General features: G+C 59.5%; 3 protein-coding genes across 4 annotated transcripts; 2 read left to right on the top strand and 1 right to left on the bottom strand.

The window, feature by feature from the left end:
- The first annotated feature begins 20 nt into the window (after nt 1–20).
- BCS1L (BCS1 homolog, ubiquinol-cytochrome c reductase complex chaperone) lies at nt 21–6,499 on the top strand. Of its 2 annotated transcripts, none has more exons than XM_068407487.1 (8): nt 21–57; nt 964–1,340; nt 1,617–1,756; nt 1,872–2,066; nt 2,403–2,466; nt 2,814–2,983; nt 3,447–3,564; nt 4,263–6,499. In XM_068407487.1, the coding sequence occupies exons 2-8, from the start codon at nt 1,021–1,023 to the stop codon at nt 4,513–4,515; spliced, it is 1,260 nt and encodes a 419-aa protein (XP_068263588.1). In that variant the 5' UTR covers nt 21–57; nt 964–1,020; the 3' UTR covers nt 4,516–6,499. The 2 variants fall into 2 exon arrangements, with proteins under 2 accessions (XP_068263588.1, XP_068263587.1); XM_068407486.1 differs by having other exon boundaries at nt 41–236.
- On the bottom strand, nt 6,204–13,528 carry RNF25 (ring finger protein 25). Its single transcript, XM_068407485.1, has 10 exons — nt 13,473–13,528; nt 13,298–13,372; nt 13,118–13,220; nt 12,931–12,998; nt 12,157–12,226; nt 11,972–12,043; nt 11,100–11,240; nt 10,223–10,312; nt 9,531–9,665; nt 6,204–9,414 (listed from the first exon to the last, which is right to left on the bottom strand). The coding sequence occupies exons 1-10, from the start codon at nt 13,511–13,513 to the stop codon at nt 8,689–8,691; spliced, it is 1,521 nt and encodes a 506-aa protein (XP_068263586.1). The 5' UTR covers nt 13,514–13,528; the 3' UTR covers nt 6,204–8,688.
- Nucleotides 13,529–14,021: 493 nt separating this feature from the next.
- Nucleotides 14,022–26,082, top strand: STK36 (serine/threonine kinase 36). Its single transcript, XM_068408086.1, has 26 exons — nt 14,022–14,105; nt 14,978–15,118; nt 15,842–15,919; nt 16,348–16,478; nt 16,727–16,976; nt 17,363–17,456; nt 17,708–17,877; nt 18,100–18,299; nt 18,379–18,505; nt 18,617–18,760; nt 19,030–19,209; nt 19,431–19,528; nt 19,875–19,980; nt 20,414–20,555; nt 20,835–20,962; nt 21,562–21,666; nt 21,900–21,998; nt 22,205–22,299; nt 22,618–22,681; nt 22,867–22,977; nt 23,123–23,197; nt 23,639–23,810; nt 24,229–24,376; nt 24,598–24,757; nt 25,025–25,771; nt 25,873–26,082. Exons 1-26 carry the CDS (start codon nt 14,022–14,024, stop codon nt 26,080–26,082), a joined length of 4,059 nt encoding a protein of 1,352 aa, XP_068264187.1.
- The last annotated feature ends 225 nt before the right edge of the window (nt 26,083–26,307 follow it).

Raw genomic sequence — 26,307 nt, 5'->3', positions numbered from 1 at the left:
TGACGGCCGAGGCCATAGAGAGCGGCGCGGCGTGGGCTAGAGCGGCGCTGCGCGGAGGTGAGGGGTGGCGGGGCCGGGGCCGGGGCCGGGGCCAGCACCGGCACCGGCACCGGCACTGGCACTGGCACTGCCACCGGCACCGGCATCGGCGTGGGGGGCCCCGCCGTGGAGCGGACGGGAGCTGGGCCCCTGCTGTGGGGAAGGCCGGTGTGGGGCCGGGTGTCCTGCAGGGGAAGGTGGGCTCCTGCGGGGGGGGAAAGGCCCCGTGGCGGGGCAGGGGCCTTGCTGTGGGCCCGGGGCCTTCCTGTGGGGCAGGGGACGGCCTGCCCTGGGAAGGAGCATTGCTGCGGGGTCAGACCCTGTGCTGGGGGAGGTGGGATCCTGCTTGAGGGAGCAGAGTCAGTCTGTCTGTCTGTTGGAGGGGGCTCCCCATCATCCCCTATATCTGACAGACCCCTGCTGAGGGAGCTGGAGAAAATTTAAGCCCCCTAAGCGTGTGGCTGGTGCCCTGTATCTGGCAGGGAGATGCTGCTTCCACCACAGTTGCGTGCCTGTTTCCAGCAGCAAACAACCAGCTCTTGGTTCAGCCTCGGGATGCGCTTCAGCTTTTTCAAACAATAAACCTTAAATAATTGCAGCGCTCATGATTTCTAGCTGTTTAAAGAATAAAACCCCGTAAAACTCTCGGTTTCTTGTCATGGCTGCAGTGGCAGATGCTCCTTTGCTGGCCTGAGAGCCTCCAGCTCCTGGCCTCCGCCTGCCTGTCTCATGCAGAGGCTGTAGAGAGGGAGGAGGCTCCTGCGGCCAGCAGCTGTCTGAACCCCTGGTAATAAGATAAGCGTGGGTGTGGGGGACTGTGCCAGGCTATCTTTTGCCTTGAGAAACAGCCATGATAAAGGCCAGGCAACTGTGAGCAATCCACTGTGTTCCCCACTGCCATTCAGTCCTCCTCTTTCCACACAGGTTTGTTTCCGGAGTGCAGAGACGATGCTGTGGAAAGGAGCCACTTAACCTCCCACAATGCCCTTTTCTGACTTTGTCTTAACACTGAAGGACAACCCGTACTTCGGGGCTGGGTTTGGCCTCGTTGGGGTGGGCACAGCCCTGGCGTTAGCCCGGAAAGGGGCCCAGTTTGGGCTGGTGGCTTTCAGGCGCCATTGTATGATCACCTTGGAGGTGCCCAGCAAGGATAAGAGCTACCACTGGCTGCTGAGCTGGATCTCCCACCACGCCAAGCACACGCAGCACCTTAGTGTCGAGACGTCATACCTGCAGCATGAAAGCGGGCGCGTCAGCACCAAGTTCGACTTTGTCCCCAGCCCTGGGAACCATTTCATCTGGTAAGAGAGGGCAGGGGGAAAGCAGTCTGGGGTCTGACCCTCCTTTTGTCAAGGAAACTCTGACTTGGGGGGCCTGTGGAGGCAGCAGGGAGGATCCTGCCTCCTCCTTGGGCCTGGATTAGGGCAGGAGATTGAGAGTAGCGAAAGGAGTCTGTATTCACCAGTGTGAAGTGATTTCTTTACCTGAGATGAGTGTTCCCCTTGATGCACAACCCAAGCTGGGCTCAGCTGAGTAGTGCTGGACCACTGTCCCCCAACCCTGTCTTCCCGTCCCAGGTATCGCAGGAAGTGGATTCGCATTGAACGCAGCCGGGAGAAGCAGATGATCGACCTGCACACGGGGACCCCCTGGGAGTCCGTCACCTTCACTGCGCTGGGCACCGACCGGGACATCTTCTTCAATATCCTCCGGGAAGGTCTGTAGCGGAGCTGCGTGGGGCCCTGCTGGGAACAGCCTGCTCCCTGGAGATGCCCAGGGCTTCACGGGACATCCTTTTCCCTGCCAGCTGTCTCCTCTGCCTCTCTCTGCAGCCCGGGAGCTGGCGCTGCAGCAGCAGGAGGGGAGGACAATCATGTACACGGCCATGGGAGCAGAGTGGCGGCAGTTCGGCTTCCCCCGCCGCCGGCGGCCTCTCAGCTCGGTGGTGCTGGAGGAAGGTGTGTCGGAGAGGCTGGTCCAGGATGTGAAGGAGTTCATCGACAACCCCAAGTGGTACAGCGAGAGAGGCAAGGCTCCGGTGTGGTGTCATCTGTACCGTGCCCAGCGCAGCTCCTTACCCCTCCGCAGCCATGGCTGTGGGGCACTGCCTCGGGCATGGCCCACAAATGATTGAGCCCAGGTGCTGAGGTCAGGCCCAGGTCTGCAAAGGGACAAACTTCCCTCGGTTCAACCCAGTCCTGGAAACCACGATAAGACGTGGAGTTCATTGCTTCTGCAACGCTGCTGTGGGGTGGGGCAGGGTGCTCGTGGTCCTCTCTGGAGAAGGCTACACAGCCCCACAGCTCTGGGGGAGAGAGCTCAGAGCAACCCAGCTGGTTCCTAAAAGGACTCTCTCTTCCTAGGGATCCCCTACCGCAGAGGCTACCTGCTGTACGGTCCTCCCGGCTGTGGGAAAAGCAGCTTCATGTGAGTGTTGCCAGCTTGGCTAACAGCACTTTTCCTGCTGGCTGCCTGCTCGAGGGTGCAGCAGTCTCTGGTGAGAGGGTGTGGATGGGTTTGTGTTTGAAATGCAGGAAATGCCTGGTGTAAGCGTTCGCATTGCTGGCACCATTACAGGTTAGGGTGACAAGCCCTCTGCGCCCTTGCTTTGCACAGCGGGCTGTGCAGGGGCTCCCACTGGCCCCCCATATCTGATTCCTGCTGGGGGAGGATGCCTCTGCCCTCTCCCCTGCTGCCGGGCAGGGAGATCCAGTTCTTCCTCCGCTGTGGGCTTTCTCACTGTGATTCACCCCTGTGGTTTGTGTCCTTCCCAGCACAGCCCTGGCTGGGGAGCTGCAGTACAGTATCTGCCTGCTGAGCCTCAGTGACCGCAGCCTCTCTGATGACCGGCTCAATCACCTCCTGAGTGTGGCACCGCAGCAGAGCATCATCCTGCTGGAGGACGTGGATGCTGCCTTCGTCAGCCGGGACCTCGCCGCTGAGAGTGAGCAGTGTCCCTGTTCCCGGGCCAGCAGCAGGAGGGAGGGTTGCCGGCTGTGCTGGGGAAAGGTTTGGACTCAGCTGCTCTGCCACACCAGCACAGACAGGGAGTGGGCAGCTGTCTGGGGCCTCAGGGCCCAAGCTGGACCTCGCCTAGTTTTGTTTAGGCTGTATAAAGGGAAATTTGGGTCCTTTATTCTCAGGCAAAGACAATTCTCCTGCCTGGCTATTTTCAGCATGAGGGAGGAGGTGGCTTTCCCCCTCATTCTCTTTTTGGGTTCCCAGGGGTGCGGGTGGGCAGGGGAGGTGAACGTGCTGCCAACCAGGGAGAGGCAGAGGGTCAGCCTCAGGGCAAGGAGAGAGCGGGAGCTTGGCTTAAGCTTCAGGTGACAGGGAGGTGGCCTGCAAGACCGTGTGGGGTTAGTGGCTGATGGATATGACCTCAGACACCTCTGTCCCCTCCCCAGACCCGGCTGTGTACCAAGGCATGGGGCGCCTGACCTTCAGCGGACTCCTCAATGCGCTGGATGGTGTGGCCTCCACAGAGGCCAGGATTGTCTTCATGACCACCAACTACGTGGACAGGTCAGAGCTGCCCTCTGGGAAGAGAACACGGAGGGTAGCACAGGAAAACCTTGCTCCCTTTTGATGGGCTTTATGGAGGGGTATTTGCAACCTCCAGCGTGAAGACTAGGGGTTCAGGTTTCCTGAATCCTCCCTTGGGATGCAAATCCCTTCATTGCTAATTGGGATCCCTTTTGCTGGAGCCTCAGATGCTTCCTTGCTGTTCAAACCATGGTTGTGCCCTTTAGGAGCAGTACCACCTTCCTGCCTGTGGGGATCTGCAGGTTTTGGGGCTGTGGCCATGCTGTGAGTGAAACGCTGGCCCCACGTGCAGCCTGTTGGGTTGGCAGGATGGAGCCTGGGCTCAGGGCACCTGGCCACACGCTGCCCTGCGGCAGGCTTGGCTTGCTCCAGGCTGAGCTGGCCTAGAGGGGTGTTCAGAGGTTGCTCATGGGACAGAGGTGGGCAGAGCTGTTTCTCAGGACATGCTTGTCCTCCTCCAGAGCCAGCCCTTCCCCAGCTCTCTTGCTTCTTTTGGGTTGATTTACCCCCTCAACCCCCCAAGGACAAACCTGTTCCCCACTGTCACCATCTCAGAGTGCAGAGCACCTTGCAGATAGGATGCTGGCTGTGCTAGCGTGGAGGGGGGCTTCCTGCAGGACCCACCCCACAGAGATGCTTTGATCAGGTTTTCAAGGCACCTCTGTGTCTCTCGACAGGCTGGACCCAGCCCTGGTGCGTCCTGGCCGTGTGGATCTCAAGCAGTACGTGGGCCACTGCTCCCGCTGGCAGCTCGCCTGCATGTTCCAGCGCTTCTACCCCGAGCAGTGCCCGGCTGCAGCCGAGCAGTTTGCAGAGCAGGCGCTGGCGGTCTCTGAGCAGATCAGCGCTGCCCAGGTGCAGGGCCACTTCATGCTCTACAAGACAGACCCCGAAGGAGCCATTTCAAACATACGCTCCATCCTGCTGTGACCAGGGACTAGCTTTCCCCTGCCATGCTGAGAGGACTGGGACAAGGATGTGACCATCCGAGGGACGCCATGGAGCTGCCCAGCTGCACAGGCCATCTCTCTGTTCACCTCTACCCCTCTAAGGCTTTGGCTTTTTATTAAAACACGTGAAGAGTCAGAGCTGCCAGCCTTGCAGCAGGGAGAGGGAATCGGCTCTTGCTGCTCCCCAGACTTGGGTGCTACTGCACCGGCCCCGCTCACCAGTGTGTGCCTCGTGCTGGGATTGCCATAAGCTGCCCAGGCTCCTGGATGTGAATCCCCTTCCTTGCGGGGCAGCCTGGGGGTGCCCCAGATGGGCATTTCCCTCGGGCAGGACATTGGGGTGCTGCACTGCTAAAGAGCTGCTGGTCTCTGAAGGGACAACGGTCTTCACTGGTGTTTGAATATCCTCTGTGAAGTGCACAACACGGCTCTTGGCTCTCCGGTCCCTTCGCCTGTTAGTTGCCCCACTATCCAGCTGCTGGTCCAGAGCCCTCCCGACCAGGGCCTGGCATGGCCAGTACTGCAAATCCAGAGTGTTTCAGAAAAAAACAGCTCCCAAGAGGCAGCTCATTGTCCCCCAGGCTGCAGGCCAGTGCCACAGCTCCTGACCTCCTGGGTTGCAATGCCAAGTCACAGATCTGCTTGGACATCGTTCCTGGGTGGGCATGGCTGTCCCTCCTGCCAGAGGAAGAGATGCGGGGCCCTGGAGCTACTGCAGGCCTGCATGTGGGGGCAGATGAGAGGCTTTGGCTGGTTATGAATATCTTCCCAAGAGCTTGATGTTAACCCCAACATGAATTTCTGCAGCCACCCCAGCCCGGTGCAAGGTGCAGAAATGCCTGCTGGAGGTGACTACTGCTCTCCTACCAGGAGAGGCCCTGCAAGGCTGAGGAGGAATTTGGCCTGCTGCTGGCAGTCTCACAGCCTTTTCCCTGTCACCGGGCTTCCTTCCTGCCAGGAACAAAAGTCCTGGATGGGCTGGTAGAGCCACAGGTGCCTGAAATGCAATTGAGAAGCAGGCAGGACCTGCACCTCCTTCCCAACACCACGGAGCCAGGGGTCAGGGTGTGTGCGCTGACCCACAGAACAAGCCAGACAGAGCCTCTCCCCTCCCCAGTCCCCGTTTCCGAGTCCCAAAATCAGCTTCCCCAGAGCCAGCCCCCATGTTCATCTCCTCGCTTCAGGGGCTGCGTCACCTTGGTGGGGCTGGGGGAGCTGGTTCCAGGCCAAACCCAAAAACTGCTGCTCAGCTCCCCTCTTGGCTCTGCCCTGCAGGGCCAAGGGCGAAGCTGGGAGCGTGCGGGGATACAAAGTGGCCTGGCAGATACCACCTGGTTGAATTTCAGCACAAACGGGCGCCGATTTGATGCAACCCGACTTGCACAAACGTTTCCACAAGTGAAGGGTTGATCCTGTGGCCATGGAGGGGGGTCTCTAGTCACTCAGGGTGGCTCCTAGAGCAGGGTGCTGCTGTTGGCATCCCAAACCCTGTGCTCAGCCATCCCGCAGAGGCCGACTGCTCAGATCCAGCCTCTTCCCTAAAAGCTGGGGGTCAAAACTGGCCAGTGGGTGACTGGCGAATGCCTCACAGCAGTCTGGGAGGATGAGGGAGTGTTGAGGGAGAGCCAGAGGGGCCCGATGCCACCACACGAGAGCACAGGCAACATCTGTCACTCTGCTTGCTTTTAATAGTGTTAACGCTACAGACGCTGCTGGTGCCCTTCTGCCCGACCTGAGTGCTTTTGCCAGTTAAGCCTCACCACAGCCCTGTGAGGTAGAAGGGTGACACAGGAGGACACCAAGCAAGGAGCCCCAGGGCAGGGTGCAGGCTCCGTTCCTCCCTTTCCACCTGGAGGTTTGTTTTGGTTCACCCAAATTCGTTTCCACGCACCGTTACAAAAGGTTCTCTGCTCCAGGCTGACAGCAGTGAGTCAGAACAGTGAGGACCCTTCCTAAATCCCTACTACCAGGAAAACCCCCTCCCCTCTAACACGTCTGGCATTTGATTAAAGTTACCCAAGTCCTTGCTCACTCTGATTTCCATGGCTGAATTCCTGTGCTCCAAACACCAGGCACAGCAGCTTTCCTGCTGAGAGTAAGCCTGGCTCGCTGGAGGAAGCCAAGGAGCTTCAGCCGCTGCTGCGTGGGGCACAGACCTTCGTGTTTCTTTCGGGACATGATGAAATGCCTTTCCTGGAGCACAACAAGTTCACAAGTGAAGGCAGGAAGCAGCAGAACAAGCACCAATGTCAGATAAAGTTTACACCTTTAAACTGAAATGTGGACAGGCTGTTCACCCAGAAACCAGCTGGAACAAGGACAGAGCGAGCACTGGAGAAAAATTAGGGCTCTCTTCAGGGAGCGATGCTCAGCCTTCGTCCCTAGCAGGGCACAACATCTGGCGCTCGGATCCCCAAGCCCAGGGCAGGTAGTGCAGGCTCAGACCGAGGAGGGGAAAAAAATGCATTTGGAGAATCAGGGTTGAAAATAGGCCAGTGTTGGAAATTTAAGCACAGAAGGTTCTTGGGCAGCGGGTTAAACCAACTCCTTCAGGACAAGGCCAGCCATGGAGAGAGCAGGGCAGCGGGTGAGGAGGGCCCGTTCAAGAGACAGCTTTTGTGCACCCTTCATGTGCCAAAGGATCAGCCAGGCACATGCAGCACAGGCGCCCTCCCAGCTGGCAGGCAGCCCTTGGTTTCCCGGGGATCTCGCCCGAAGCTCTGGCACTCCCATTGCAGCACAGCCATTTTTGCACTCAGCGGGAGGAGGAAGACAGTAACAACCCACGTGTGGCCAAAAGAGAGGTGGGGGGGCACAAGGCACGAACAAGTGTGAAGGAATCAGTACTGAGGGTCAGCCAGACAGCTTACACGGAGGCAAGCAAAGCAGGGACTGGGGAGCCCTCGTGCCACTCAGGAGTGCCAGGGGAAGGTCTCTGCCCTGGCCCAGGGTGTAGGGAGCAGGGAGAGGAGCGAGCAATACCAGGGATCAACACCTTTGCTCCCAACAGCAAAAAACAGGAGCGAGAGGGCAGAGAAAACAAAGGGAGCAGGCTCTGGAGAAGACCCAACAAATTAATTTAATAGCAGTGTCCCACTTCAGAGGCTTGGGATCGCCTGTCACGGCTCTGGAGAGGGACACTGTTTATATCTGTGAAGCAGCAGCAGAAGGAACTGCACCAAGTTAGTTTAAACAGCAAATCATTTCTTTGAAGCAAGATCAGCTTGAAGATGAAAGGAGGGTAGGAGTACCCAAAGTATTGGGGCATGTCTTCGCTCCGGGTTGTCGGGAGCTCCATGAGACAGCCTGGCCTTACAGGGGGATCCCAACAGACACCGGTCGCAGAGCAGAGCGCTCTTCCCAGGTCTCCCCCATCAGCTTGTGCTGGCACAAAAGCAGCTGAAGGACAAGGCAGGAGCTCCAGCTACATTCAGGCTTCCTGGGGGAGCAGGAGCCAACCCAAACCTCAGCCACCAGACAGCCCTGACCTGCCAATGTGTTGACTTAAGCTTAATTTAGCTCTCCTGGCTGGGACTAGGAGATGTTCTGTCACACAAAGGACGTGCCTGGCCGAGCCCATCAGCTAAGCAGCGGTCAGGGCTGCGGGAGAAGCAATGTTGTCTCCAAGGGACAGGGACAGCAGTTGAGAAAGTGCTTTGAGAAGGACTGGGGGACACAGCAAGCTGAGCTCCAGGCTGCTGCCCTGACACAGCTTCATCACTTGGCACCACCACAGCTCCACCGGGATGCTGGCTTCCAGGGAAGGTCCTGCCACAACTCTGGCTCTGCCATGGCACTGCGCTGGGCTCAGTCCATTTGCTCTGTAGGTATGCACGTTTCTTGGCAGTTCACATACAGGGATGATGGCTGCGGGTCCCCGGTCAAGGCTTCCTCTGCCCCTTGGGTCCTCCAAGACCAAGGCTGACATGATCCATCAGCTTCTCCAGCGCTGGTGACAGTCAGTCAGTCACACCAGGATGCTTCACTCTATACGTACCCTGGAGACACTGCCTGTCCCCAGATATGCCACATGCCAACTGTCTCCTCTCTCCCAGAGGGTATGGTGTCTGCTTGCTACTGCTCCACCAGAGCCTTCACTGTTCTCCCCAAAAACGGCCCTTCCCTCCTGCAGCCCAGCCCTTCACCACTCCTGCTAGGAGCCATTCTCCTTCTCAAGGAGATGGGCTTCTCGTTGTCCACTGGGCCTGAACACCCCTCGCCCTCTTGGTGCTCTGGGGTAGGAACCACGCTCCTGAACCCTGGACCTCTCCCACCTCCCAAAATCCCAGGGCCTGTGGTGGCCCTGCCAGCTGGGAGCTGCTCTGTGGTCACTGCGGTTGAACGCCAGGTTCTCCTTCTCCCGGCCCTGCGCCTCAGCCCCCTCCTCTGGGGTCCATCTCTCCACATCACGGTGCTCCCCTTTCAAGTCCACTGCCTCTGTTACTGGTGAGGGGTCTTCAGGGCACAACTCCTTTCTTTCAGCCAAGGCAGCAGCCCTGCTTCTGCTGTGGGGCTTTGGAAACTCCTGGCTGTGCCTCCCACCAGGTCTCCGCTCCGGTCTCCGGCTGAAGCCCCTGGGCCCCCTGGAGCCATGGAACGGATGACAGGCTGCTTCTGCCGGTTCCTGCAAGCCACTGCACGACTGCCTGCCCTGGCCCCTGGGGCCTGGCCTCTCGCCTCTGTGCCTCTCCCTCTTGCTCTGTTGCTCCCTGGGCACAGCAGGCCCCTCAGGCCGCCCGGGTTCTGCCCTGGTCTCCAGCGCCCCGGCTGGCTCCAGAGCCGAGGCTTGGCTGGGCGGCTGGGGCGCGTCCACAGCGCTCGCACTCACCGGCAGCTCAGAGGTGGCGGCTGCTTGGCCTGGATCGGCAGCTGCTGGAGGCTGAAAGAAAGAAGCCACCGGTGAAGAAAGGGACAGGGGAGTCCCACAGCAGACAACAGCGCTCGGTCCTGCAATCCAGGGCCCCCCTTGCCAGCTCTCTGCCCCCAGTGCCATACCGCCTGGAGGCTGATGAAGTAACGGTTCCTCTCTGCTTCAGGGTCAATGATCCCCCCTTTCTCTTGCTGTCTCTTGAAAATTAAGCGCAGTTCTTCTTGGTGCTGCAGCGTCTTGGCGTCTGGCCTGTACGGCTCCTGAGCGGCAGAAAGCAAGGCGGGGTAAGGGCTCTCTCAACACCTAGCATGGAGAGGCAGCTGGCAGTGCTAAGAGCTACTCTCCAAACCCTCCTTGGCTCGCACAGCACCCAGGCAACCTGCTTCCCTTTGCCACATTTGACCAAGCCTACAGATGCATGTGAAAGCCCCAGACAGAGGTAAAGCGTGCCAGTGCAGACCCACTGTTCCTGCAGTGACTGCCTTGGGATGTCCTGCTGTGGGGCAAGATGCAGAGCAGCTACAATCACGTCACTCTCCTGACCCTGATTATATCCCAGTGAGTACAGGGACATGCTCCATGGTAGAATCACCTCTCCCCCAGCACGTCTGCTTAAGACTCAGGGCTATACAACTAAACCTGCTCTTTGGAGACATATCAAAGAGTCAGGAGACACCCTGCTAGGTTTTGTGACCTGCCCTTTGGGTGGGCCATCTAGGAGGACCTGAGAGCATGCATTCATTCATCCGTTATAATGTCCCAGTCAAAGCGACCCAGCAAGCGGGCGCAGCTGGGCGGGTGAGTCCCCATCTCTTACCAGTGGGTGCTGCGGCGGCGGCGCTGCCTTCAGAGCACAGAGATCGTAGACCAGGGTCTCCCGGCAGACAGGGCACTGCACACCGACTTCCTGCGGGGAGGCAAGAGGTGATGCCAAACCGCAGCCATGACCCAGCCCACACGCTGCCAGATAACCCCAGCCTGGAAGTGGAACAGGGTGGCCTTCTTCACTCTTCTGCCAGGGCAAGGAAGCCCAGGGAGGGTCCAGCAGCATGAAAGCAGCCTGGTGTCTCAATGACTGCTACGGAAGATGTCTCCACCATGAGGCACACTGGGATTTGTGCTCCAGCAGCTGACCGTGTACAAACCACCTCTGTCAGCACATATGGCTTCAGTCCTCCTTAGCCTAGGATCTATGTTGCTTCACTCCAAAGCGGAGCATGTCATCTAGGCAGCACCTCTTTGAAAGGGCTTTGCAGGAAGGAGCCTTTGACTTGTTTCACGCTCTGCAGTTGACAACTGTTCCAACAGTCTGCCTGCTCAGGCAGGTTTTATCACCCCAGAATGCAGGTGATCATGTTTACCCTGCTGCAAACCCCTGCAGTTCAAGGACTAGGGAAGGACTCTCTTTTCTAACTCCTGTGGTTCCAAAAGTCCAAAAATGCAACTCCCCTGCCCCCTCACACAGCAGGCGCTGACCCAGAAATCCAATAAACTAACTGCTAAAGCACTACAAACCCTTGGGAAGGGCCCTTAGAGATCCCTTGGTCTAATCCCCGCTCTGATTCTCAGTGCAGGCACGACACTGGCCGTGCTGCTGGCTCAGGCTAGCCCTCGCTCCATGTCCCAAATGGGGTGACAGAGATCTCATGAGGGCCTGTGCAGGGGGCCAGGGGAGGGAGCCCAGGGCCCGGTACCTGTTTGGGGGATGGTGCCAGGTGCTGTTCTCTCTCCTCCTGCTGCATGAGGATCTCCTTCTCCATGTGCTGGGCGTAGCGGGCCAGGCAGTGGGAGTGGAAGTAGTGGTAGCACTGGGTCTTTGTGAAGGCTTCTCTCTCCTGTAGAGGAGAAAGGGCAGCTTTAAAGGGTTTCTGAGCTCAGGGTTGTGTAGCCCCCCGAAGCTGAGGTGGGTTTTCACTCCCATGTCAGCGCTGGCAGTGGGGAACTAGTGCTATTGCTGGCAGAGCCACATAACATCTGCTGGGCTTCATCTCTACTTCCTCAGCTCTTACTGGGACACCGCTCCCTGTTCCGAGAGTGAGAAATACTGCTAATGTCAAGCTGCAAAGTTTGTGACCGACTTCTCTGCATGAGTTCCTGTGTAGGCAGCCATCTTCTCACCTGATGTGTTCTCCTCCCCAGGCAGGCACCAGACAACTTGCAACCCAGACAAGCCAAGCTCCCCTGTCCCTGTGGACCTCAACACCTGCATAGATGTGTTCCAGTCCCTCCTGACCACCTCTGTGCTGAACTCCAGGCGTAGTTTGACTAACACAAGGAAGCTGAGATGCATCAGCAACTATCCCCAGACCCCACCCACTCCTTTGGAGACGCTCCAGCATCTCTTGCTGCCCCTATGCCCTGTTTCTGTAGATGGTTACGTTCAGGCTGACACGGAGAGTAGTTAGGAAGGTTAATGGTCAGTAGAATCGCCTACAGACCAGGGGGGCAGGGGGCTGCTGAGGCACACCCCAGTTCCAGGCTGATATCCCAAGCTGTGAGCCCCAGGTTCCGCACTCTCTTGCCTCACTTCCCAGCCAGCTTGCGGGGCCAGGAGATACATGCCTACCTGGAATCCGTAGAGGCAGATCACACACTGGCCATGAGGAATGTTGTTGTCAGTGAGAATCTCCTTCCCCTTCTGCGGAAGCATTAGAGCAAACATTTCACTCACCAGCCTGCCCATGGGTGCAGGGCTGTCCCACCCCATGGGCAGTCTGGCACCCGTCACTCCCAGTCTCCCCCAACTCTCACCTCAATCAGTTCATAGAGCACCTCTGTCCCCAGCCTGGCTTCAGCAACACTTCTGAGGGTCTGGGAGATCCTACAGCAAAGCAGCAGAAATGCTTAATGCAAATTTAGCCACACTTTTTCACTGTCCCGCATACTTGTCACCCCATCATGATGACAGGAGGAAGAAATAAAGCACTGGCCTTCAGGCTTTGCCTGCAGCATGGGATGGGCACACGTGCACACACATAGCCATGTGCTCTCCCAGCTCCCCACAAGCTGGTGCACAGGAAGCCTTTGTCCTCAGAGGACTTTAAAGAGCAGGTTTGCTGACAGCCTCTTCTCGAGCTCACCCAGCACCCTTTGGTTTTGGTGAATCTCAGGCTTTGTTTATGTGATGGCAGCCCCTGAGCAGGCCTGGTGGGAGCTGCTGTGCTGCCGGCAGGTACTAGGGTCTCTCTGCACACACTCTGCTGCACCAAGCACAGAAGCACAAAGGCAACAACAGGCTGCCCGAGGACTCGGTTCCGTCCCACCTCTGTCAAAGCAGGAGCAACAGCTTTCAAAGGCCCAGGGGATTTAGATTACATTTCAGGGGGACCATAAAGGAACAACCGAAGGGTGGACGCTCGGGTGTCAAACTCAGCACCAGTGGCTCCCATAAGATTTAAGACAAGGCGATTTAGGGATCTGTATCCATCTGTTAACCGGACACAGGGAACCTTGTGAATTTGAGAGAAGGCTTTTCCATCAGTACTGCCTCCCGGATCACCCTCTCCCCACCCTCCTGGCACTCACTTTTGAATTTGCTCATCTGACAGCCCCCGCGGGTTCCTGATCGAGATTTCCGGAGCTTTGTTGGGATACTAGGAAATAAATAAAAAAAAAAAAAAAAAAGAGAGAGAAACACCCGACGCACCACAAGGACGTCAGAGAGGCCCGGGGGGCGGGGAGGAAAGGGGGGCGCGGGGGGCCGGCAGCCTACCTGGGGGGGCACGGAGAGCACCAGGGTGAAGCGGACGTACTGGGAGTCCTGGTCCTGGGCCGTGGCGGGGTGCAGGGTGATGCTGATCTCCCAGGGCTCCCACCTGCGGGGCAGGCCGAGGTGAGGGGGGGGCGGCGGCCCGGGCCCGGGGCTGGGGGGGATGTGAGCCGCGATACGTACCTGCCGCGGCCCCGCGCCACCCGCAGCTCCTCCAGGTAGATGGACTCCAGGACCTCGACCTCCGGCGGCAGCGCCCTGCGGGGACCGGGCGGGGGTCAGGCGGGGTGCGGGGCACCGGGGGTGCGAGGGACGGGGGGTGCGGGGCACTGGGGAAGGGGTGGTGGGGGGGTGTTACCAGTCCGTCGCCTCCTCCTCCTCCTCACCGGCCGCCGCCATCTTCCCGCGCGCCCCGGAGCCGGAAGCGGCAGCTCCGCGCGGGCGCACGCGCGGGGAGGGCGTTGCTAAGCGACGCGGCGGCGGCGGCGGCGGCGGCGGCGGTCGGGCCGCGGCGGGCCAGGAGCGGGGCGAGGTTAATCCACCCGGGGGCCTCGCGTCTCGTCCTGCCGTGGGGGAGCGGAGGTGGAGCCGGCGGGCAGGGACAGAACCCGGCGGGGAGCCCCGGGGCACACCCGCCCTGGGCACCGGGTCCGGGGTGGGAGCCCCGCGGGGAGGGGAGGTGCCGGCGGGGAGGGGAAGCCCTGGCCCTGGGGACGTGGGACCGCGGAGGGTGCAGCCCTGCCTTCCCAGCACCAGCACTGCCCGTCCCCATCCCAGCTGGGGCTGCGGGTTGGTGCCCCATGGCAGCCGGTGGCGGAGGGCGAGAGGAGGGGAGGGAGGGCGAAGCGCTGCTCCTCACCGGCCGCTTTGCCTCGGCAGCTCAGCGGCCTCTCCCCGGACGCCCGCCATGGAGAAGTACCACGTCCTGGAAATGATCGGCGAAGGCTCCTTCGGGCGCGTGTACAAGGGGCGTCGGAAACACAGCGCCCAGGTGAGGAGAGAGGCGGCAGGGGAGAGGGCAGGGGGTCCGTCGTGTGGTGCTGGGGTCCTTCTGGGGGCTGCTGGGGTCCAGGGCCCTGCCAGGCCTTTGGGACTCAGCACCCATTCATTTTTCTGCTGACATTCCCAGCCAGCTCCTTCTGGCATGGAGTCATTCAGGCTCAAGGGACCTCAGGAAGTCTCCGGTCCATCCCCTGCTCAAAGCAGGGCCAGCACTAAATTCAGATCCTGTGAAACCTCAAGGACAAACACCCCACAGCCAGTGCTTGGCTATATACTTGGTGTGAATGTTTTTTCCTTATATCAAATTGAAGCTCCCCTGTTTCATTTTGTAATCCCTGTGTCATCCTCCCATGTGCTTCAGCCTCCTCGCCATCCTGGTGGCCTCTGCTATACCCACTCCAGCCTATCGATGTCTTTCTGGGCCAAAAACTGGCCACCATATTGCCAGCGTGGTCTAAGAAGTTCCAAATAAAGGGTAATAATCACTTCCCTCGAACTCCTGCCTGTTGATACAGCCCAGGGTGCTGCTAGTGCTCCTCACTGCCAGGGCATGCTGCTGGCTCGTGTTAGGCTTGCGGTCCACTGGCATCTCTAGGTCCTGTCCCATGTTTCTGGCTGTCCTAGTTTTGTCTGTGCTCACTGATTAAATTTCTTTGCTTTAAACGCCAGTGTGCAAAGTACTGTGAGCACCTGTGTCGATGTGCAAGGGCTTGGGGGGAGCTCCAGCTCCAAGGGATCCAGTGAACAGATGTCTCGTTCAGTGTGATCAGCCGGAAAATGCTGAGTCCCGTTTGGGTTAAACGCTGTCTCTACCAGGGCAGTAGGAGCCTGGTCTGATCCCAGCTTTGCCTGCTTTGAAAGGTGGTAGCCTTGAAGTTCATCCCCAAGATGGGGCGGTCTGAGAAGGAGCTGAAGAACCTGCAGCGGGAAATTGAGATCATGAGAGGCCTCCATCACCCCAACATCATCCAGATGCTCGACAGCTTCGAGACTGACAAGGAGGTAAAGGGGACTACTCTGGGCAGATGCTTTTGCTTGACTGGGGCAGGGGAACAAGGGCTGGCCGCTGCTGTCATAGGGACCTCTTTCTCAGGAGACGCTGGTGACACCTCCCAGGGCCTGGTCAGTGTTTTACAGAGCCCTCCAGTAAGTGCTGTGTGGGGAGCCAGCACCTATCTGGGCTGTGTGGGGTGCAGGAGGTCATACAGAGAGGTGAAGGAGCTGGGTGGCGGGGGGTGTGATGCAAGAGGAGTGGTTTGGGATCACAGGATGAGGGTGACTCTTCAGTCACCTCATCAGTCTCTTCAAAGACTGACTTTTCACTCTTTAAACTCTCATGGAGAGAGTATGATAAGAAAGGACTGAAGGCTGTGCTATGGGACATGGGGGCATGGAACACAGTAATTGGGCAGCAGATTCAAAACAAGCTCAAGGGAGCGTTGCTACCCACTGGGCTTGGAAGTGCCATTCTGGGCTTCTCCTGTCCCTTCTTCCCTGGTTTCCGCTCGCTGTCTGATATAAGGACAGCCACGAGGCCTCTGCTGCAGTGCAGCCATGTGAACTCTCTCCTATTCCAGGTCCCAGTCCAAGCTGATGGGCTGTGCATGATGACACCCCAGCATGTCCCTCAGATTTTCTACCCTGCTCTGTCCCCGTCCCCAGGGCATGGTGGTGGGGATGCAGCTGGGTAAGTGCCTGACCTCACGGTGCTGCTCTTCCCTCCAGGTGGTGGTGGTGACTGACTATGCAGAAGGGGAGCTCTTCCAGATCCTGGAGGATGATGGGAGTTTGCCCGAGGACCAGGTGACTGTCACTGCGGTGGCTACGCAGTGTTTGCTGCAGGATGGAGAGAATAGGATTTGTCAGCCTGCAGGCAGCAGGTCTCTGCTCTGGGCCAGGAGATGTCAGGAGGGTGAGGGTGCCTCCGGGGCTTTACCTGGCAGAGCTTCTGAAGGGGATAGAAAGGGGGCCAAGTTGCACTAGGGGACAGTGGGGTCCAGCAGGGACCTTGATTTCCCTGTTCCCTCTCCAAGAACCACAGCCCCAGGCTGCTGCCTCGGCTGTCGGCCTGCTCCACGGAGCTGCTGGCCCACGGCTGGGGCTCGTCCCTGCCCCAAACAGGGCAAGAGCAGGAGTGGGAGTACTGGGGGAGCCAGGCCATAAGGGACCCTGTGGCTGTGCCAGCTGGTGGCACCATGGGACACAGGGTGAGGCTGCCGTGTCTCCGGCAGGTCCAGACCATAGCTGCCCAGCTGGTCTCTGCTCTCTATTACCTGCACTCCCACCGCATCCTGCACCGCGACATGAAACCCCAGAACATCCTGCTGGGCAAAGACGGCGTTGTCAAGCTCTGTGACTTTGGGTAGGTGCTGGGGGTCAGCTTGAGGGGGACACTTGGCCTTGGAGCAGCCAAGGGGTGTCCTGGGTGCTGTAGAGGAGGAGGGGGGAGTGTGGAAAGGGACCTGGATTCTGTGCATATTTAGAGGTTGAGCAGGGATGGGGATTTTGGACTCTAGAGGAGAGAGGAGTTGGTAACCTCATAGGGGTCTCCCTGGGAGCTGCAATGGATGTTTCAGGCTGAACTGGCCATCTGTACTTTGCTCTGAGCAGGTTTGCCCGTGCCATGAGCATCCACACCATGGTGCTGACCTCCATCAAGGGCACGCCACTGTACATGTCCCCTGAGCTGGTGGAGGAGCGGCCGTACGACCACACTGCGGATCTGTGGTCTGTGGGCTGCATCTTGTACGAGCTGTTTGTGGGCACCCCTCCCTTCTACACCAGCAGCATCTTCCAGCTTGTCAGCCTCATTGTCAAGGACCCCGTCAAATGGCCCACGGCCATAAGCCCAGTGTTTAAGGTAAGGGCGAAGGCCCTGTCCGTGAATGCGGTAGCAGCTTTGGCCTTGCCTGCTGCCCTGGTGGGTTACTCTTAGGTTTGATGTCCCCTAACAGGGATTTCAGAACATAGAGAAGGAATGACAGCGGGGCCTGCTGGGAGGAGTGGGACCCTTATCACTGCTGTCCGTCAGCTGGGAAACGGGCTGACAGCAGAGGAGTGATTTACTGGGCTGGGAAGGGAAGTGTCTTCCCGTCTGCCCTAAGCACTAGAGCTGCTCCTTTCCCAGAGCCAGGCAGGGAACGCAGGCCTCCTGGGTGCCCTCACTGGAGGGACTGGTGGGTACACTATGCTCATTGGTGGGTGCTGAGCATGTGTCGGTGAACCTCGTGCTGTGCTGCCCTGTAGAGCTTCCTGCAGGGACTATTAATGAAGGACCCCCGCCAGCGCCTGTCGTGGCCGGAGCTGCTCTCTCACCCCTTCATTGCTGGACGGGTTACTGGTGAGTACCAGCTCTTTTTCCAGCACTGTCTGGGTCCGTTTTCTCCTCCTACTGCCTGGAGGCTGGGAGGACCAACCTGCCCTGGTATTTTTACTCCCCTAGTCTTTGCCTCCCTCCTCTCAGCTTTCTCCAAGCTCCTGCCCCTGGGCTTGCTCTGGGTCCCCTGGGATTCCCCTGGGATCCCAGAGCCGATCACTCTCCCTGTGTCCCAAGGGAGAGCTGCTGATGAAGTTCTCTCCTCGCCTCCCCAGTGATTGATGACACAGAAGAGCATGGAATTTCAAACCCCTTCACCACGAAGCTGTCCCCAGAGCTGCAGGCCCTCAAGGAGAAGCAAGCCCGTTCCATGGCCCCCAAGAGTGGCCAGTCCAGGATCCTGAGAAAGGCCCAGCAGAAGATGGTTGAGGAGGCACAGAAAAAGGTGGAGGAAAGCATGGGATTCCCCTGGCTGTGACCCACAGTCAGGGCAAAGGAGGGGCACTGAAATGGGACCTGGGGGAAAAGGTAGAGGGTATGTGGGTCAGGCTGGGGTGTCAGCCACATAAAAGGCAGGATGTGAGGTCCTCAGGGTGGTGGGGTCTAGGGGACTCATCTGGCTGGCTGAGTAACCCTGCCCTGACCAAACTTCTCTGCCATCACCCAGGGCCAACTGAAGGCAGGTGATGCATCTATGAAGGACTCTAGCGAAGGACGTCCAGGGCATAGACCCAGAGCAACTCCGGGGAAGGCAGCCCTTGGGGAAGGGGAGCCACCGGCTGCCTCCAACGAGAAGAACCCCGGTGTCCTGCAAAGAAAGAGCAGTATGGCAGAGTGGGAGTTGGAGGAGCCTCCTCCCAACCCACGGTGAGGGAGGGCTGAGGCTGCGACAGGAGGAAGAGGGGAAGGCAGGGTCGTTCACTGATGTTGCTGTTTCCTTGGCCAGGGAGCACAGCATCACTCAAGACTACGAGCGGGAGTTTCTTGGAGCAGGTGCCTCTCTGCAGCCTGGTGCTGGCAGGGCAGAGCCCCGGGGCAGGCGCAGCATTGAGACCGTGGACCTGGAGAGCGAGGTAAGACAGCGTCTTGTGGTGAGGATGGCAGGGCCCAGTTCCCAGGGGCTGGTTCAGAGACCCTGGGGCAGGCAGGGTCTGTGGCACCAGTCTTCTCTCCCTTGTGGCTAGGAGCTGGAGAGTGATGAGGAGTGGCAGCACCTGATCGAGGCCGCTGAGCCCTCGGCCATGCAGCTGAGCACGCCACTGAGCCTCCTGAGGGACCCGGCCTTCCGGCACCGTGTCCAGGCCCGCCTGGCAGACTCTGCTCAGCAGGTGAGTGATGGCTGGCCCAGGCAGCTACAACTGGGGACATGGGTGCTGCCTTCTTCCCCAGGATTGGGTTGGGCGCATTGGGAGAGTCCTCAGTCCAGCCAGCAAGGAGATCCTCTGCTTTTCCAGGAGCTGAAGCTCTCTCATGCACTTAGCTTGCCATCTGCTCCCCTGCTGTCCCCTGTCTGAATGGGTTGAAGGGCTGCCCCATGGCTGATGGAGGGGCCAAAACCACTGCTGATCATGAGCTTTTCTGGCTTCTCTGTGTCCAGGTGCTGGAAGGGATGCTGGAGGGAGCCTCCCGTCTCCGTCCCGTGCTCCGTGTCATGGGCAACCTCCTGGCTACCTGGTGTGACTCTGAGCTGCTGGACCACTTCTGCCGAGAGCTGAATGTGCCTCTGTCCCTGCTGTGTCTGGCCAAGCAGATCCTGGAGAGTGGTAGCACCAAGCAGGTGGGTGTAGGACCCTAGAGAAATTTGGTCTCCTTCCAGCCCTGCAGAGTGCTGGTGCTGAGGAGGCCCTGGTGTGTCCTGCTGGGGCTGGCTTACAGGACCAGTGCTTCTTCCAGACACCCGTGAGAAGGGGGAGGTCCTGGCAGGGAAGGATCCCGCCGTGGTGGTGTTGGGATGGCCAGCAGACAATCTTATTTGCTGTTTCTTTCTGCATCCTGCAGCAGCCCTGGTGTATCACGGTGCTGACAGACCTCCTCATGGTGACCACAGTTTATTTCAGCAGTGAATGCAGCCTGAACGAGAGTGGGCAAAAGGACAGGTAGGGACAACCCTCTGTGTTCTGAGGACTTTTGTGACTGCTTCGGGGACTCAGCGGTAGGGTGATGTTCATACTCTGTGGCTGGAGCTGTCTCTTTGGGGAAGCATCATGGACTAAGCGCTTCGTGCCATATCGCTGTGCTCACAGAGGAGCGCTTTCTGTGAGCAGGACTAAGGGGAAGGCACAGCTGACTAGAGTCCAGTTGTGCTGCCTGCTGACAGCGGCTCACAGTGCTAGTGTCTGCTGCCTGCTCCTTTAGCCAGGGCCGTATGGGCCTGGCCAGATCCTGCCCTCACAGCCAGGGGCCATGTTTCTCTGTTTCCTCTGCCCCTGCTGCCTCCCCCAGCCTGCAGGCCTTCCAGGAGAGTGCTGGCTGCTTACTAGCCCTGCTGCCGGAGCTGCTGGCTGAGCCAGCTGATAGCGAGATGAGACTCTGCCAGCAAAGCCTCCTGGTAAGGGTGCCCCTGTCTCCCTTTTCCTCACCCTCTCCCCCAGGGACAGAAGCTGTGGGGCTGGGGGTGTGTGTGTCAGGGCGAGTGCAGGCTGAGGACCCTACTCCCAGCTGATGCATTCTTGTGAGGGCAGGCTGTCTCACCCACTGGGGTTTTTGGGGGGGTTCACATGCAGAAAGGAGCTCTCTGAGGGGGCACCTTCCCTGGCTCTGCCTCCACGTGTACCCCTTTCTCAGCCAGCATGCAGCTGCATGTGGCTCCCACACAGTAACCTGGAGAGGTTGGCTGGAGAGGACACTTGGAGGTCCCTGAAGCTCCAGCACATGAGTCCTTCTCCCATCTCTGCTGTCCCCCCACAACCTCCTCCCCCATTGTCCTTCTCTCTCCTCCCACCCTCAGTCTGCAGTGATGGAAACCCCTGTGTCTTCCCCAGTGCTTCACCCTGCTCTGTGAGAGCCTGGATGCGACATACCCCTCCGTCTCTGCCCCCTTCTATGCCAGCCTGCGAGAGGAGCATCAGCCCCTGCTGAACACACTCCTTCAGGGATCCATCTCAGAGCAGCCTGCTCTGCGAGGTAGCAGTGGTAGCAGCTTGCTGCCTTCTCCTCTCCCTCCTGCCTTCGGGCTCCCTCAGAGCACTGACTGCCATCGCAGTGCTGTTGGCCAGAGGAGATGGCTGATGCTTATCTGCCCAAACACCTGCTAACCAGAGCTCTCCTCTCCCTCAGTCCCAGATCTCACCATTCTCATGTCACAAGCCTGAATTTTTCCTCTCTTGGCCTGCAACCCCATCCTGCTGCCTCTCAGCATCCCTCACCCTTAGCGCATGTCTCCCTAGCTCTGTCCCTGTGCAGGTGCAGCGATGGAGGTCAAGTCAGCCCATGACCAGAGCCCGCACGTGGCAGACTTCTTCATGGCTGCATTGGCTGCTGCCTGCAGCATCCCCCTGGAGAGGAACGGCTGTCGGAAAGCCAAGCAGCAGGTCAGGCCAGCTCTCTTTGCAGGGCGAGGAGGTGTGGTCCCCACAGGGGCAGCAGCCCTTTGCAGGAGGATCTCTTTTTCAGCAACAGAGTGGAGGGCTGGGGCTCTCTGGCTTTGGTGGCTGCAGGGCTGGCATTTGCAAGGTTGTTCCTCACCAGCCAACAGCTGAGCTTCAGGAGTCTAAGGACTCCTAAATCAATTAAGACTCACACTTAGGATCTGAACTGTGGGATGGGCTAAGTAAAGAACTAGGCAATGCAGAGAAAACATAAAGAATTCTTATATGACAGTGATATGAACTGTAGGAAATCTGAAATTGAATGGACAGTAAATAAGAGGGAAAGCAAAACTACAGATTTACATTTGATCCTTAAACTCAACTCTGAGTCAACAAGGAGGGAAGCAGAGGAGGAATCTCACCTTGCTCACCTCAGCTCTGGGACTGTGCATCAGAGCCACGCTGGATCGTGGCAGATGGGCATCCCTTTGTGAACGCAGGCAACATGTAGGAAGCAGATGCTTTCTTTTAGTAATTTGTTGCTCCTTAAGTTTGTGCAGTGCTTCGGGTGCCCAGGGTGCAAAACAGGCTGATTTCTACAGGTCGCTCAGGAGATAGCTGAAAAACTTACAGAGGGAGAGAGTCAGCAGCTTGGGAGACTGCTGGGGAGACTGGAGCACCCAAGCTGCTCCTTGAACGTGCTGAAGGTAATGGCCCCATCCTTTGATCTGGCTGTGCCCAGAGGTGCCTGGACTTTTAGTTTGGGGTTAGGAGCATGGGGAAGGGGGAACTGTGGGCTCAGCCCTCAATGAGTCCCATCTCCCTGGTGTCAGTTTGAATAAATGAGCCCGCAGTAGCCATGGGGTGTGACTGGGATGGGCCTGGTCACTGTGTCCCTGTCCCCAGGGGCTGGTATGCATCTCTCCCCTCTGCCTTGCAGGTCCTCTACGCTGGCTGCCATGCCAGCCCGAGCCTGTGCCAGCACCTGGGAAGGAGCCAGCAACTGTGGGGTTCCCTCCTGCAGCTCTTGAAAGGCGAGGTAGGATTGACCACAGCCCCGTGGGGTAGGAGTGTGGGCAAGCAGGACATATTCCTCTGAGCGCTGCCCAGACCAAGCTGGGGAACGTGTGAGGAGAAGAGTTTGGGGGAGTTTGGTCTGGAGAGTGCAGTTCTCCAGGGCCCAGAAATGTTCCCTCCTCCCTTCCCAGCCTTGCTGTCCCCCTGTGACTCCTGGTCCCTCGGCAGGTCCCCATGGTGGAGGTGGCCCAGGGGGCAGCCTGTGAGGCCTCTCTGTACCTGCTGGCCCTGCTCACCCTGCAGCTCCAGGCCTCCCCTCCCAGGTAAGCACCCGCTTTCACTCATGGGTGGGAGAGGAACATGCCTTGCCCTGAATAGCGCTGTCCCGCACCTTGGCCAGAGCTGACCTCCTGCTCCCAGTGATCCCTCCAATCTGGACACACCAGCAGAGTGCTGGGCAGTGTGGGTTGGTACTGGGGATGCGGTGAGGAGCCAGTGTGGACAAGGAGGTGCTGTGAACCAGGGCTTGCTCCTCCTGCAATGCGGCTGCTTCCCAGCCCTGGGGGTATTTGGATGCTGCTGCTCTGTGGGATGTGAAGCTGTGGGAACACAGTGCCTCCCTCCTGGTCCCTGTGTTTCAGGCTTGAGGAGGTGGTTATGCTGGCTGTGGATCTCATCACCCAGTCTCCTGTTGTCTCCCTTGTGGTAAGTCTGACCACCCTGCCAGAGTCGCCACTGAGAGCCCTGCAGAGCCCTACTGTTGCTCACTCAGGGTGGGATGGGGGCAGGCACAGCCTGGTTGTCCCTGCCCTGGGCCGAGGGATGAAGAGTCAGCACTGAGCGGGCAGATGGGAAAGTTTCAAAGGTGCTGAGCTCTCCCTGTCCCACAGGGTGCTGCAGCATACCTCCTGACACAGCTCAGTCAGCGTGGGGTGGCCTTGGAGCTCGAGGGAGAAGAGATCCTACCAGTGGTGACAAATGCGCTGACAGCGCCTGCTGAGGTACGGGATGGGGACAGAGGAGCAGGGGAGCCATGCTGTCACCTCACTGCAGAGGTGTGCAGGGACAGGCTCAGAAGGCTACAGGTGTGCTGCTGCCCTCAGACCCAGCACTTAGCTCCAGCCTGTCCCCCACTTTCTCTTACAGCTGCAGCTCCCCCCGCCAATGAGTGCTGGTCTCTACGATGGGCTCTTTTTCGTCCTGCTGAAGCTCCTTGCCCAGGTACCAGTCTGCCCATCTCCCTTTGCCTGGTCCCTGCCAAAAGGTGGGGGGGCGAAAAGGCCTTAATGTGGGTCGGTAAAAAGGAGGCTGAGGCAAACCAGGGAACTGGGCAGCTTTGGCTGAGCCATGCAACCCCATGAAAGTCACCCAATGTCCCTGGGTTGTCTGTGGAGCTCTGGAGGGTTGGTGGGAGAGTGGTGGGCAGGGAGGGGTGATTCATGGGCACATTGGAGTGAGCGAGGGCAGAGATGCCCTGGGACTGGCACTGTCAGCAGGCGCAGCAGGGCTGCCAGCTGCCTGGCCCCCTCTCCTCCCCCTGCGCCATGTCCGTCCAGCCCTCACCTTCCCAGGACCATGGGGCTGGCAGAGCCATGGACCAGAACCCTGGGGAGCCATGGGGGGACCATGAAGCCCTCTGACATCTGCCTCCCCCACCTCTAGGAGGATGTGGCTGTGCAGCAGGGCTTTGCTGCCTCAGAGCTGTGGAGCGTGGTGTGGCATTGTGTTGCTGTGGTGCTTCGTGTGGGCAGCAACAAGGGAGCGCTGGAAGGAGAACCCCCAGGGGCTGGCCACTGCATTGCAGAGCCAGACTGGAACCTCCTCTCCCCTCAAGGTAGGAGCTGCGGGACGGCAGGGCATCTGCCCTGGACCCTGCTCCACATCCTGCCCTCAGACTTGCCCACGTGTCTGTCCCTATCCGTATCTGATCCTTGAGGCCAGAGGGGCTCAGGGGGCTTTTCCTGAGGATTGCTCTTGTCCTCAGGGGAGAGAGGGCTGGGCTGGCCCATGGTGTGCCCAGTCAGCAGCAGCTCAGCTGAGCTGGCTGTGGAAGAACAAGAAAGGGTGTCTGTGGTGCAGGAAACATTCACCCTGGCAGGTGTGACCACCGTGGGTGGAAACTGGTCTGATCTTGGACAGGGAAGCACAGAAGCAGCCCTGGAGCAGACATGAGTCAGTACAGGCAGACAGGAGAGAGGAGAGTTTTCAGCCTTCCCTAGCTTTGCCCCTCTGCCGTGCTGTTCCCCCTGCAGGCACCCTGCTCTTCCTCAGCCTGGCCCTCTTTGTCTTCACTCATGAGTCCCACCGGTGCCTGCCTCAGCTCACCCAGTCCCACGGTATCCTCATGGTGACACTGAAGAGGCTGCTGTCTCCTGGCTTCCTGGCATGCCTGGCACAGACGTGAGTTGAGGGGCGGGCTGAAGTGGGCAGAGCTCAGCCGCTGAATGGGGCTTGGACATAGGCACGCAGACGGCCAAGAAGTTCCTGACCTGGCACTTGCAGGGCACGGCTCACCTGCAGAGCCTCTCCTTAGTGCCTGGCGTGGGGAATGCTCTCTGCCTCTTGCCCTGATGTTCTTCTGATCACCTCTGTATTAAGCCCTCCCTCTCTAACAAATTCAGGCAAGCAGGAGAGGATGGTGACCCTGAGCTTGTCCCAGCTGTGGTGAACCAGGCCTGCCAGCTCCTCTGTTTCCCTTTTGCCCTGGATGTGGATGGAGACACCTTAGCATTGGTCATGGAGGCTGTGAGAGATGCCCAGATCCCTGCCCAGCTGCTGCAGGTACCCTCTCGGCCTTGCATTTCTCTTCCACCCCATACTGTGGAGACACCTCCCCACATTGCAGCACCTGATGCGTGGCATCACCTCACACCATTCTCGTGGTTTCTGCCCACACAGGGATGTCACTTGAGTGCCATGCAGCCTTCAGAGCAGCTTGGCGGGCAGCTGAGCTCTGCACTGACCTGGTGGCAGCCTTCAGCCGCTGCTTGACTTGGCTCACACATGAGGACAGCACACTCAGCGCCGCTGTCTTTCCTTTCTCCTTAGGTCTGCTCTTGCCATCTGCCCTTCTTGTACACCGAGCTCCCCATGAGCCTCTTGTGCCACCTCGTCGTGTCTGACGAACAGGTCATAGACCAAATGGTGAGGGCAGCCGCTGCCTCGGAGCACGTCGTTGCCTTCTTGACATCCACCTTGTTCTCAGACAGCCTCGCGCTCACAGCTGACCTCCTGTCTCTCTTGACCCACGTGGCCCGGGCTTGTCCTGAGCACCTGCCCTTTCTCCAGAGGATCCTGAGGGGCTCAGATGTGGCCGACCAGCCACTGACCCGCCTTCTTGGCCACCAGCAACACCTGATACGGGCCAAAACCTGCAACCTCCTGGGCAACCTGCTCCGACACGGCCATGGCTTTCCCCAGATGCTGCAGAGCCAACCCAGCTTGCTGGAGAACCTGCTGGGGTGCCTGGCGGACCCCGAGGAGAGCGTGCGCAGGGCAGCCAGCTTCGCGGTGGGCAACGCCGCCTACCACACGTCCTCCCCAGCCGGGACCCTGGGCAGGGCCGTGCCCAGGCTGACGCGGCTGTTGAGTGATGCGCAGGCCAGGACACGCTGCAACGCGGCCTCAGCCCTGGGCAACCTGGGCCGGTGCTGGGCCGAGCTGGGGGACCTGCTGATGGAGAGCAGGGCCCCCCATCTCCTGCTGGAGGTGGCCTGCCAGGACCCCTGGGAGAGCGTGCGGGAGGGAGCCCTCGTCGCGCTGCGGGCCCTCAGCCAGCACCCCGGGGTCCAGCAGGTACTGCACGGGGAGCTCGGCTCCTCCGTGGGCCATGACGGTGCTCGGGGGACAGGGGGCCAGGCTGGCGGGTGACTCCTGTCCCTCTCTTTGCTCCGCAGGTCCTGCTGTCCCTCCGGGCCGCCGAGAAGCTGGCCGTGCTGGCCAGCGGCGACTCACAGCCCGCTGCTGGGGGCAGCCCCCGGCCACCCTCTGCCCGGCACTGCGAGAAGCTCCTCCGCCTCCTCGCCCCTCTGCGCGGCACCGGCGGGAGCGGCGCTGGGGACGCCCCCGGCCCCCCGGATCCCCCCAGCTCCGCCGCCCCGCGCTAGCGCTGAGGGCTGGCGCCTGGGCTCGGGCTACCGCCGCCCGCAGCAGGACGGGACAGACGCTCTCGCCGTCCTCCCCGGCCCCCAGGCCCGACCTTCCGCGGAGCCGCTTCGCTCCTCCGTCCCGTGGCAGCTCCGCGGTGGGCACCGGCGCCCAGGCTGTGTGCCGGCCGCGCCGCTAGGGGGCGTCGCGCAGGGGGCTGCCGGGAGGTTAGTCACGTGGCGGCA

The sequence above is a fragment of the Nyctibius grandis genome, chromosome 9 (genome assembly GCF_013368605.1).
Source record: "Nyctibius grandis isolate bNycGra1 chromosome 9, bNycGra1.pri, whole genome shotgun sequence".
Taxonomy (NCBI): Eukaryota; Metazoa; Chordata; class Aves; order Nyctibiiformes; family Nyctibiidae; genus Nyctibius; species Nyctibius grandis.
This window is presented reverse-complemented; position numbering and strand designations above follow the sequence as displayed.